Source organism: Ursus arctos, unplaced genomic scaffold (assembly GCF_023065955.2).
Source record: "Ursus arctos isolate Adak ecotype North America unplaced genomic scaffold, UrsArc2.0 scaffold_31, whole genome shotgun sequence".
Taxonomy (NCBI): domain Eukaryota; kingdom Metazoa; phylum Chordata; class Mammalia; order Carnivora; family Ursidae; genus Ursus; species Ursus arctos.
This window is the reverse complement of record NW_026622997.1, coordinates 6,329,885-6,341,294: the sequence shown is the minus strand read 5'-3', so window position 1 is coordinate 6,341,294 and position 11,410 is coordinate 6,329,885. Positions and strand designations below refer to the sequence as shown.

At 53.3% G+C, this 11,410-nt stretch overlaps 1 protein-coding gene across 1 annotated transcript; it reads right to left on the bottom strand.

Moving 5' to 3' along the window:
* Nucleotides 1–5,391: 5,391 nt before the first annotated feature.
* Nucleotides 5,392–11,392, bottom strand: FOXF2 (forkhead box F2). Its single transcript, XM_026511366.4, has 2 exons — nucleotides 9,836–11,392; nucleotides 5,392–6,284 (listed from the first exon to the last, which is right to left on the bottom strand). The coding sequence occupies exons 1-2, from the start codon at nucleotides 11,013–11,015 to the stop codon at nucleotides 6,118–6,120; spliced, it is 1,347 nt and encodes a 448-aa protein (XP_026367151.1). The 5' UTR covers nucleotides 11,016–11,392; the 3' UTR covers nucleotides 5,392–6,117.
* Between the last annotated feature and the right edge of the window lie 18 nt (nucleotides 11,393–11,410).

Sequence of the window (11,410 nt, the reverse complement as noted above, 5' to 3'; positions counted from 1 at the left end):
ACAGACCTGCCATTCAGCCAAGCAGGAAAATAGGGCTGGGGCTTCACCTGGGCAGCTTTCAAGGCTCCTGATGTTTCAGTCCCACCCAGAGACTCTGTGTGACTGTGGGGCAAGGCTGGGTATCTCCAACTGAAGGGGTGCAGGGAGGTGATTTGCTAAAGCTGTCCAGGTGGGATGATATATGCCGAAGGGTAGGACATGTGCTTTACCAACAGAGAAACTAGTGTGGACACCAGCTAAACAGCTGGGGTAGCCTTTTCTCATCTGCAAACCAGCAAGCTTGTGTCCATAACACCTTCCTCAAAAGATTTCTGTAGAAATAAACAAAGTAATGTTCATTTGTGCTTGTCAGTCCTGGCCTGAGTGGTAGAAGCACTGTGGGGAACTTTTAAGAATCCTGAGGCCCAGGCCACCACTCCCAAGGCGCCATCTCAGCTGGCAGGGCGGGCAATGGGATGGTCATGGTGGTTTTCAAAGCCCCCTGTGTCCTTCTCCCAGGCACTTGGACAGTGACCCATGGTGCAGATGCCTCCTCAAGTTAAGTATGGACCCTCAAACTGGGAGCATGTTAGGTGATTTAATATCTTTGGAATCCCTATTCAGATGCCAAGTACTGGCTAGTTACCTTGTATTTCAATCTAGTAAAGCAATTCTTTCCTAATAGGAGTTTCTTTCCCTCTCCTTGAAGACTAGCCATTGGCATAGATCATGCTGTGGCTTACCCACTCACCCCGCCCCCCATGGTTTACTGTTGCCTCAGTCTGCTTAGTGCTGAGGGGAACAGATTACAGGGAGCCTGGATGACATGAGGTCGTGGAGACAGAGCCGAGCGTGAGGCTGTGCACATGGACAGGGCCGCCCCGCGGAGGGACCGCACACCAGCCGCTCATGAGCCCACTGCCAGACGCTGCTCCTGGGCCGAGCGTCCATCTCCTCCACAATAAAACAGACTGAGGGTGACAGAGACAGCCTCCCAGGCCATGGGAGGGGCACCAAGGGGAAGTGCTTAGGAAATGGGAGTGGGAGGTCCCAGATAAAGTCCAAATGATAGTAGCCAGAGCCCCCAGTGATGAGGGATTAATTATTTTCTCTGTAGATGAGGGATTGCTTTCAGGGAGTGGGAGAGGAAATGGCAACCCCAATGACGAAGGAGAGGGAGAGGGAGGAGGTCTTCCTCTCCCCACACACTGGAGCCCAACTCAATCTAGTTCAAAGGAGTCTGTGATGTTAGAGGTGCTCCGTCCGTTCTTGGAGGTGGCGTGGTGTGGTCTGGGGGACCAAGCCACTGCCCGGCTCTGGCAGAGGCTCCCTGGCTCTCTTTCCATCTGTAAGACAGCAGCTCCCAAGCTGGAAAAATAGGATGTGATCCTTCTGGAGAGAACGTTGTTGGGGACACAGCCTCCATGCTGCCCCCAGACCTTCCCTCTCTCTTTCCTGCACACATTCATGTCAAGAGGACTGACGAATCGGCACTGGGACAGACACGTCCCCCAGGAACTGGAGAGCTGAATATGTATCAGCTGGATTTCGGTGGACTCAGGGCATTCTGAACTCCAAAAGAACTTCCAGGACTTTCATTTTTTCTCAAATGATCTTCACACCCATGTGCTGTGGCCTTCTCTGGCCCAACGTCTACATCTGTGGTGTTTTTCCTTGCTCAGATAGTGTTTCATAGAGGCAGGTTTGGTAAAATGTATTTCCGTTCCGATAAAATATATTAAAATATATTTCCATTCTAAATAAGTTGGTGCCTGTTTTGAATTAATCGCCACGATGCACAGTAATTAGGTATATGTGAGTCCACCAGACAGTTCTCCCTTTGGGACGGAGGTGCTAATTCCATTTCATACCATAGAGTGGCATATCTATACTGAGCACCTGAAAATTTTCCCAGAAATCAGACATCCACTTTCTAAAATGTAACTCAAGATTATTCTCCTTAAATTCTCTAGAAATTCTGGTAGCAGTTCAGAAAACTTGAGTGTGCACAACTAGAGAATTCACTTACTTCCCCAGAATCCAGGCAGGAGCCAAGTAAAACAAGTACGTGGGCTTTTCAGTCAGTGTCTTGGCATCGCAGGCTTGGACAGATAACAGTGGCCTCCAAGGATGGGAGGCCAGCTTCAAAGCCTGCTTTGCTAGCTTGGGGACAGGGATTCATGAAATATTTTTCACAGACTCCTGCTCTCCAGATCTCTCTCTCTCTCCTGTCTCTGTCTCCTTCCCTCCTTCGTGCCTTCCCCCCTTTTTCCCTCCCTCTCTCTTCCCCCCTCCTTCTCACATTCCTATTTCCTCCCTCTTCCTCCATCTCTCTGTCTTTCTCCCTCTGTCTCTCTCTTCTTTCTGCCCACCCCTCATGATTCTGCCTGACTCGTTTATATTTAGGAATCACTATTTCTATACGTGGAGATCACAGCTTCCTTTGTTCACCTTCTCTGTGTTCCACCCTTAAAAGAGTTTATAACTAATAAAGGATTTCTTTTCCTGCTTGCTCCAAACACCACCTCCTTCCAAGGGGAGAATTCCAATATCGTGCTGTGTGTAAGTACCTAGACTTATTGCTCTACGGAGGCAGGTAGACCCTACTGATTCCACCTGACTTGTCTTTGCAAAGTTTATTGAAATAAAACAAGAGGCCTCATCACTTTGGATAAAAATGGGCAGGTTCTATTTTCAGATGCAGGGCTCAAAATTAGGTGTTGTATTTTCCCAGTAATCAATCACGGAGGTATTTGGGTGAACAAACTATTAAAAAAGAAAAAGAAAAAAAAAAAAACCCTTTTAGCTCTTTCCCTAACTAATTAATGGACTAGCCTCAACACCCACCCATCTGAACCTATATCTGTAATTCAGACTGCGTTTCTCAACCTGTGGTTTTCAAAGTGTGGTCCCTGGACCAACATCATCAGCATCACCTGTGAATTTATTAGCAATAGAACCGTTTGAGCCCTTCTCCAAACAGAGTCAAAACCTGGGGGTGGGCCCAGCAGCCTATGTTTATGAAGCCCTCCAAGTGATTCTGATTCAGAGTGAAGAATGCCATTGTACTGTGTCTGCGATGTTGCTGGAAATTCTTACATGCGATGTCGGCTTTAAAAAGAGTGAAACGGGGGGTAGCCTGGCTGGTTGAGTCCATAGAGCATGGGACTCCTGATCTCAGGGTCGTGAGTTCAAGCCCCACATTGGCCACAGAGCTTACTTTAAAAAAAAAAAAGAAAGATGAGGGGCGCCTGGGTGGCGCAGTCATTAAGCGTCTGCCTTCGGCTCAGGGCGTGATCCCGGCGTTATGGGATTGAGCCCCACATCAGGCTCCTCCGCTGTGAGCCTGCTTCTACCTCTCCCACTCCCCCTGCTTGTGTTCCCTCTCTTGCTGGCTGTCTCTATCTCTGTGAAATAAATAAAATCTTAAAAAAAAATAAAAGAAAGAAAGAAAGATGTGAAATGAGCCAAAATCAGAAAGTGCGGGTTGAACCCGTGATAGTCATGACCTACTGTAAATAGGATCAACATCCCCACATTATAGGGATATGAAAAAGCTCCATAAAATGGGTCAAGCTCCTACACAGCTTGAAACCACCGTGAATTACTGCGTGCCTGCGTCTCCTTGCGCCACTAGGGGGCGTGCTAGCCTTTCCAAAGCGTTCACCCGGAGAGACTCAGCGTTTTTTGTCTTTGAGGTCCTGTCATTCTCTGTATAAACAAGTTACGTTCAAGTGTTTAGGATATAAATTACGACCATGCCGGCTGCCTCGGAAGGAATGTAAACACAGCACTGTGGTCGGAGCAAACTCCGAAACTGACTTCATAATTTATAGCAGGCCCTTGTGTAGCTCAGTATAAAAGGGGGAAAAAGCCCTATTTAACTGCAAATATGATAATGGAGACATAAAAAACATGTTTAAATCACTGCTTAATTTTGGAAAATATAGAAAGGAAACCTAAGGATTAGGAAGATGGTTAAGACTTTTGAAAACAAGATGTTTTACTAATGAGACCGTCTTTGGACTTAAATTTTCTCTTGGAATACAAAAACCTTCTGTGTGAGATATCTACTGAGTGGTATTAAGGGCCTGGCAACTGATACGGGGGGGGGGGTGAAAGACCTTTTAGGGAATGAGAAACAAAGGTGAGTTTGCAAAAGCAAAAGCAAAACCAGAAAACAAAATACCACCCCTCAGTTGGGAAAGAAAACCCGCAGCTTGATCATGGGTTGAGAACCTTCTTGTTCCTCCTTAGATTGACTGTTGCCAAGGCTGCCCATGATTTTGAAGGACTGTTTGGAGGAGGGCTGGTAAAAAAAAAAAAAAGAAGAAGAAGAAGAAGGAGGAGGAGGAGGAGGAGGAGGAGGAGGAAGAGGAGGAGGAAAGAAAAAAAGGAAAGAAAAGAAAAACAGAAAAAAAAAGGTGTCCTGCTGCTTGGTTGGCTTATTTTCTCTCTTTTGAGCCCAGAGCTTTACCAGCCGGGCCTGTAGCACTGAGATCGGGGAAGCTTGGGATATCAAGCAAGGAAAAGGGGCTCTGAGGGAATCCCTGAAGGCGATTCCTTGTTAAAAGGAAAGAGGGAGCAAGGGGGACAAGGGAGGATGGGCAGAGGTGGGTGGCGGTTCAGAATGCTCCTGCTAAGCAGGGTTGACCAGGCTCTGAATTGGGGGTGGGGACAGACAGCAGCCACAGAACACCAGTTGAGGACGAGTACCTGCTTCTGTTACTCTCCAAGGAAATTAAAAGATCTGCATGGTCACAGACTGCCCGCTACCGCTCCATAGCCACCCCTCTCTGGACTCTTTAGGATCGGACCACCACCCACTAACAAAATGTGATCACCACTCATACAAAACTGTGACTTGCAAAGGGGAAGCTGGTCCTGTTCTCTGAACACCTACCCCTTGACCACCACTCAGCCCAGCCCTAGGTGGTGACTTTCCACTCTGCCCGTCACTCCCTGCCAGTGGGGAAGGGGAAGGAGCAAAAAGCAAAACTCTCCCTGGCCACAGGAAAGAGAACAAAAGGGGCACAAAACTTGGTTTCCTCAAATCAGACTCTTGCCTTCATTATCTTGCCTGGTTTTCTTTTAAGTTCCTTTCACCTTCTGGTTTTTGTTTAGCCAGAAGGAGCTAGGGTGAAGGAAAGAAAGAACAGAAAAAGTTCCTTCTTCTCTTTCTCTCCTGAGAAGACCCACAATCAGAACCTGGCCTGTGTTACTCAAGGCACAGACCCCACACCATGTCAATTATACAACTTGGGGAAAAAAAAAAAAAAAACAACTCAACAGTGTAGAGTTGCATTGCTGGCTGGTGGAGAAGAGAGCCTGGTGATCCCAGGATGCCCGTGGAGGAAATAGATCCCTAAAACAGCTATTTGTTATATATATTTTATTGAAAAAATTTTACATCAAAATAGTTTGGCAAACTGTAAAAGTATACATAAGTGCAAATATATCCTCCTTTTAAAATACAAGCAAAGTGTGAGTATACACGAAAATCATAAAAATATCTTTAAAATATGGTGGTAGAAAACAACCTTGTAAAAAAACGTTGTATTGTCACAATACTGAAAACCACTTTCTTAAACTAGACACATTGTTTCTAAATACTTTCTTAATAATGTTCTTTGGCACCTGTATCCAAACTTAGTGTTTGGCAAAACAGAACTCTCTTACTTGGCTAGGCAACAAGATGAGGCTTTCTTGAAGTCTTGTGCTTAGCACTGCCTTTTTGAAAAGCACAAAAATTTTCATAGACGAAGAAAAACACACACACACAACTTGCGTTTTTCAGACCCTGATGACTGAAGGTAATGAAGATCCCAGAGTTACATGTTTATGTGTTTCATGTGGTAACTTTTTACCATCTCCGCTAAAAAGCTGAGTTCTCAGTTGGCTCTCTCCCTCATGGGGAGCCCGCACATATTCGTATTAGGGCCATTACTTTGCCAGGGGGTGTCCTTCTACCAATGGTAGCCGAGTATCAGTGAACAGCGCTGGCCTGGGGATTCTGGCTAAGTGACTGGAGTGCTACTTACTGCTAGCCCCGTGCATACTGGGGAGTCCACCTCCGTTCATTCTGCCCTGCAGAAGAGAGAGCAGAGAGTGGCCTTGGCGTGGCCTCCCTCCCTCCATTCACATGACGCAGGGCTTAATATCCTGGCACACACTCTGGTGGTGGTGATGGTGATAATATGGTCCGCTTGCAGAGGGATGGAAAGAAGAAATGCCATTAAAGTTGAGGACAAAATCTTTCCTGTCACACACTGGGGTAGAGTGATGCTGGTATCGAGGCAGTCCCACTGAAAGAAGAAAGAAAAGGAAAACTCTTCAGAAACAGCCATCCAGCTGACGATGCGACATATCATTTTTTAAATTTTAATTTAACTCATGCCTTATTTTGACTCAGGGTAAGAAAGGGGTTGATGTGTCTTTTTGCCTATTGTTATAAAACTGGTAGAGCAAACCCACCTCCAGAAATTTCTCAAAGTTTCAAACTGGGTCGTAGGAGGTCTCTGCCATCCCTGTGTTTTGTTTTGATGTGCCCCTACACACAGAGCACGGTCCTCCTCTAAACCGGGTTCCAGTGTGCCTGAATTCCCCTATTATTCCTGGAGCGTCAGGAACGCTCTAACCGCGGAGCAAGCATCCGCGCGGGCACCATTTAACCCACGCTCTCTGCCGGGCGCCCCAATCCCAGGGCTCCAGGCCCTTGCTGCCAGAGCCCCTGCTGCAGAGGCCAAGCCCCCTGCCCCAGAAACACCACTGTCGCCCTCACTTCTAGTTTCGAGCCTCCTGCCTATTTCTCTAGGCCCTGTCCGAGTAGCAGACCACAGCAGGGATATTCACTGTGCCCAAAAGAGGTGACAGGAAACAATCTCTTTGCAAGACAAAGGGACTGGAAAGAATGTGCCGGTCGTCTTAAGTTCCGAAAGTCTCAGGCTTCCTTTGGAGAAGCCGGGACTCCAGGGAGCAATTAATGCTCTTCGATAGGCGCTCAGCTGCGGACCCTTCGCACATCGAGGTGTCAGGCAGCGCGGGGAGCCCCTTAGAGAGCTCCGGGATGGCAGAGGACAGAGAAGGCTCTCACTCCACTCCTCCGGGGCCGCTCCTCTGCCGAGGCTCAGAGCCGGGCCGCTGGGCGCCAACCCGCTGCCGACTTTTGCTTTTGCTTTCTCGGCGCCTCCCGGCCCCGGGGCGCAACTGGCCGGCGGTGTCCCGAGCGCGCGGGGTCCGGACTTCTCCCGGATGGAGTCTCTTTCCGCGCCGGGCTTGGTGAGGCCTCTTCGCCTGCGTCTTTTCTAGGTACCCGCTGCTTGTGGGACCATAAATTGCACGTTGGGAGACGGGCCGGATTCGATTTTTGAGTGCGTGAAAACCGTACTCGCCCGCCCGCGGCGCTCGCGCACTGCTCTCACCGCCTTGGCCTGGCAGCATCCCAGGGCTTACGGCGAGACCAGGCTGACTTGAGCGGTCGCTGACTTGGGCCACGTTTGTTGCCCGGTAGCACCTATTGTCGCCAAAGGCGCGCTGCATTGCTCTCCGAGGGCAGCAACAGGTCCACACGCCCCAGGTGTGAGCATGTCGCTCTGCACACAGGTGCCTTCACCCATCACGTTACAGCGCGCCTGTGTGCCAGTTCTAAGAGCTCAAAATAGCGGGCCCCGGCAGGACCCAGAGCTAGAGCTCATACGTTACGACCGACCGAAGGCCGCCATCAGCTCTTTGATGTGACCAGAGAGAGAGAAAAGCCCCAGCTCCTTCTTGAAAGACTCGCTGTACTAAACGAGGGGTGCGGGGCCTCCCTGAGCACGCGGGCCTTGGTCGCCCCATCCCAAGTGAGACCGCGCAGCCCGCGTGGGTGTGCTGTATGTGTGCACGCGTGTATGCTGCGGGGAACCTTCTTGGACCACAGCCTCGGCCTGCTCGGCCTTCTAGCTCCTAGCTGGGCCATAGTCTCTCGGCGGGCCGCCGTCCACGAGCCGCGCACTCCTAAACAGGCCCCGCCGCGCGCCCGCGCACCCAGCCTGCTCCTGCTGAGCCCCCACCTCTCATCCGCCTGGGGGCTGCCAACTAGGACGTGCGGAAGAGAGGAACGGGAGGCAGAGGACGAGGGAAGAAGGGGCAGGGCGTCCTGGTCGGGCCTCGGCCCCAGTCATGGCCTCCCCAGCATACCCAGGCTCTGCGCAAAAGTAACTCCCCGGGGAAGGCCGCTGCGGGAGGCCGGCCTGCTCCCGCTCCACCGTTTTTGTTCTCCAAGTGTTGTGCTTCTGGATCCGCGAATTTCTGGGACTTGTGCGCGAGCTGGGGTGTGTTGGATGGGGCGAGGGCGGCCTCAAAGAACAATCGTAAGTCTCCTTCTTGCAAGTTCTTTTGTTTTTAACTTTTCGGGTACTGTTTCAGAGCAGCTGCAAAACCTCGAAGTCTGGGTTCAAACTGAGTAGGGCCTGCTTGGAGAGGGGGAATGGAGAACACTGGGAAGGCAGCGGGCAGGGCGGGGAGAGGAGCAGTGGGCAGGAGAACGGGGGAGTGGGCGCCGCCCGGGGTGAGCGGTGATTGACAGCCAGTCCCAGGGGATTAAAAAAAATGAGAGGGAAAGGTCGTCTGTATTGGTTACTTGTTGAAATTCCCATAAAAATTGAACAAGACTCTGCTCTCAGTGGGTTAAGTCAGGCTAAAATCCTCTCCGGTGTGGTCCTGCCGAGACTGTCTTTGTTTAGTTAACCTCTGAGACCCGCATTTAAAAGGCCTATTTGGGAAATTTCACCATCCAGGGAAGCAACATCTTTTGCCCATTTCTGGGCTTCCCGTCTCCCCTGCAGCTCTTGTCTCACACTGATTCACGAACATATAACGTGTGCATCATCTTCTGAGCCTTTTTCTAATTGGGGTGAGAGGTAAGAGTGAGCTAGAACGGCATTTGATAGACGGATTAGCCTGATTTTAGTCTGCAGCCTGTGGGTGCTTCAGAAAGGTTAATATGAAAGAATTTATCTCCACTGTCCGATAAACCTGGTTAAATATTCAAATTCCCTCCTCCACCCCATCTGTCCCCTCCCACCTTTCATCGCCTTTGGCAAGTCAATAAATTTTCATAATCTTCAACCAACAAAATTTACACCAGCAACACAAGTGAAGTCCAAGAGGCGAGTATTTCTCAGGAGAGTCATAACGTGGGCCTCAGATCCTCCTGGCCTAGGACACATTCATGTCATCAATGTAGGTCCACTGTGTTGGGAAGCAAGGGACTCCTGAAAAGGCTGGTGCCCCTCTCCACTAGTAACACCTCCCTCCTGTGAAAGATCCTGGGTCCCCCCTCTGCTTTCTTCTCTGCCCCTCCCTCATTTCCCCTCCTCTCAGCTCTTGCCCAGTTGCAACCCCTCCCCACCCACACCCTCAGCATACAGAACATCTCCCTTTCTGACGTTTACTTTGGGAGGAAAGCAACAGCAAACAAACCAAACACATGTGCGCGCACACACACATACACACACAAAGGGAAGTAGACACAGCTCCTTGGCCAGGCTCCCCAAAGACCACATGCCTTCTCTCTAAGCTAAGTGGGGCCTGAGACTTGGGACCTGCAGTCCATAGGGACACCCTGGCACCCTAGCAAGGCAGGCGACTTTGCACCATCCTCCTGGCAGTGCAAATCCTGGAGGCCCAGCTCTTGGCCAAGGGTATGAGAGAGGGCAGTATGACCTCAATCCTCTCCCCTCCATGAATAAGGTTCCCACTTCCCCAACCACCCATTCCTCCCAGCGCCCTCAGACTCCCAGGCTGCGGCGACCCTGTGGAAGTTGCAGTAGCCGTGGAGCCTGGAAGCCTTAGAGGCGCCCACTGCGTTCGTTACCTGAGAGGTCCTCGCGGGCGTTCTGGTGCAGGTAGCTCTGCTCCAGCGAGTAGGAGGACATGCTCGAATGCAGGCCTGCCGAGGCCGCGGGGTTGCTGCTTGGCGTCAGGGAGGGCGGCTGCTTGAGGTAAGGCGAGGCGCCGGGCGAGCTCCAGTGCGCCGCGGGGCTCGTGTAGGGAGAGTGGCACTCGATGGCGCTCGCCATGGCTGGGGACGAGGGCACTGGGCTGCTGCTGCTGTCCGGGCCGTAGTCCCCTCCGCCGCCGCCCCCAGCCGCGCCGACACCCCCAGGCCCGGCGGGGACGGGGCAACTGGCCATGTAGGTGGAGCCCGGGTTGGGCGACATGTGCGGGACGTGATGGTGATGGTGGTGGTGCGGGTGCGCGTGGCCCGGGGCGCCTGTGCTGGCGTCGTAGCCCGCGGGCATCATGTCGAGGCCGCCGTAGCCGCCCTGCCCGTGGCAACCGAGCGGCGCCGAGGGGGGGGCCTGGAAGTCGAAGCCCTGTGGCAGCAGCGAGGCCCCGAAGCCCAAGCCGCTCACTACGCGGTGGTACATGGGCTTGAGCGCTTGGCATTTCCGCCTGAAGCCGCGGGGCCGGCGGCGGAACGAGCCCTCCTCGAACATGAACTCACTGGCCGGGTCGATGGTCCAGTAGTGACCCTTGCCGGGTCGCCCGAGGCCCTTGGGCAGCTTGATGAAACACTCGTTGAGCGAGAGGTTGTGGCGCACCGAGTTCTTCCAGCCCTGGTAGGCGCCGCGGAAGAAGGGGAAGCGCGCCTGCAGGAACTGGTAGATCTCGCTGAGCGTCAGGCGCTTGCTGGGCGAACTCTGTATGGCCATGACGATGAGCGCGATGTACGAGTAGGGAGGCTTCTCTGGCCGCCGCAGCCCCGAGCTCGCCTTCTTGGCGCCCCCGCTCCCGGCGCCCGCGCTGCCGCCGCCGCCCGCGCTCTTGCAGGCGGCCGAGGAGGCACTGGCCGAGTTCGAGGAGGAGGAGGAGGAGGCACAGGAGGCGGAGGACGACGACGACGACGACGAGGTGGTCTCCAGGGCGGCGGCGGCGGGCGGCGGGCTCATTAAGGCGGCCTGGAGTGCGCCGGGGGCCGGGCTGCACGCGCGGCGGAGCGGGGCCGGAGGCGGGCGCGGCGGGGGCGGCGGCGGCCCGCCCTCGGTGGTCATCTGGGACCCGGGAGCGAGGCCGGGCCGCGGGGGCGGGCCCGGGGCCGGGAGCGGAGGCGCCGGAACGGGGTCGGCCCAGAAGCCCGGCAAGCGCCCTAGTCCGCCGCCCGGGCTGCAGCGGTGGCCACTCCGAGCCAGCGCTTCGGCGTCGCCTCCCTCAGCTCCGCTGGGGCTTCTGGCGGCGGCGGCGGCGGCGGGCCGGAGGCAACGCCCGGCGCATCCCTCCCCTGAGCCTCGGGCCCCTGTCTTGCGCAACGGCCTACGGGCCGTGGAACCAAAGTGGCCGGGCGCCGGGCGGCTGCGCCCACGAGCTGGGACCACGGCAGGAACCCCGGGGACGAGTCCGACGTCTCCCTTCAGGAGCGCTTCTCGCTCTGTCTCTCAGACTTCCTCCC

What these genes read in the sequence shown, in the direction of transcription:
- FOXF2 (XM_026511366.4), bottom strand. Translation starts at nt 11,015, where the DNA reads ATGACCACCGAGGGCGGGCCGCCGCCGCCCCCGCCGCGCCCGCCTCCG. An exon ending in CGCCCGCGAGGACCTCTCAG is followed by an intron (nt 6,285 to 9,835) that starts GTAACGAACGCA and finishes TTCTTCTTTCAG; the next exon opens with TGGGACTGCCTCGATACCAG.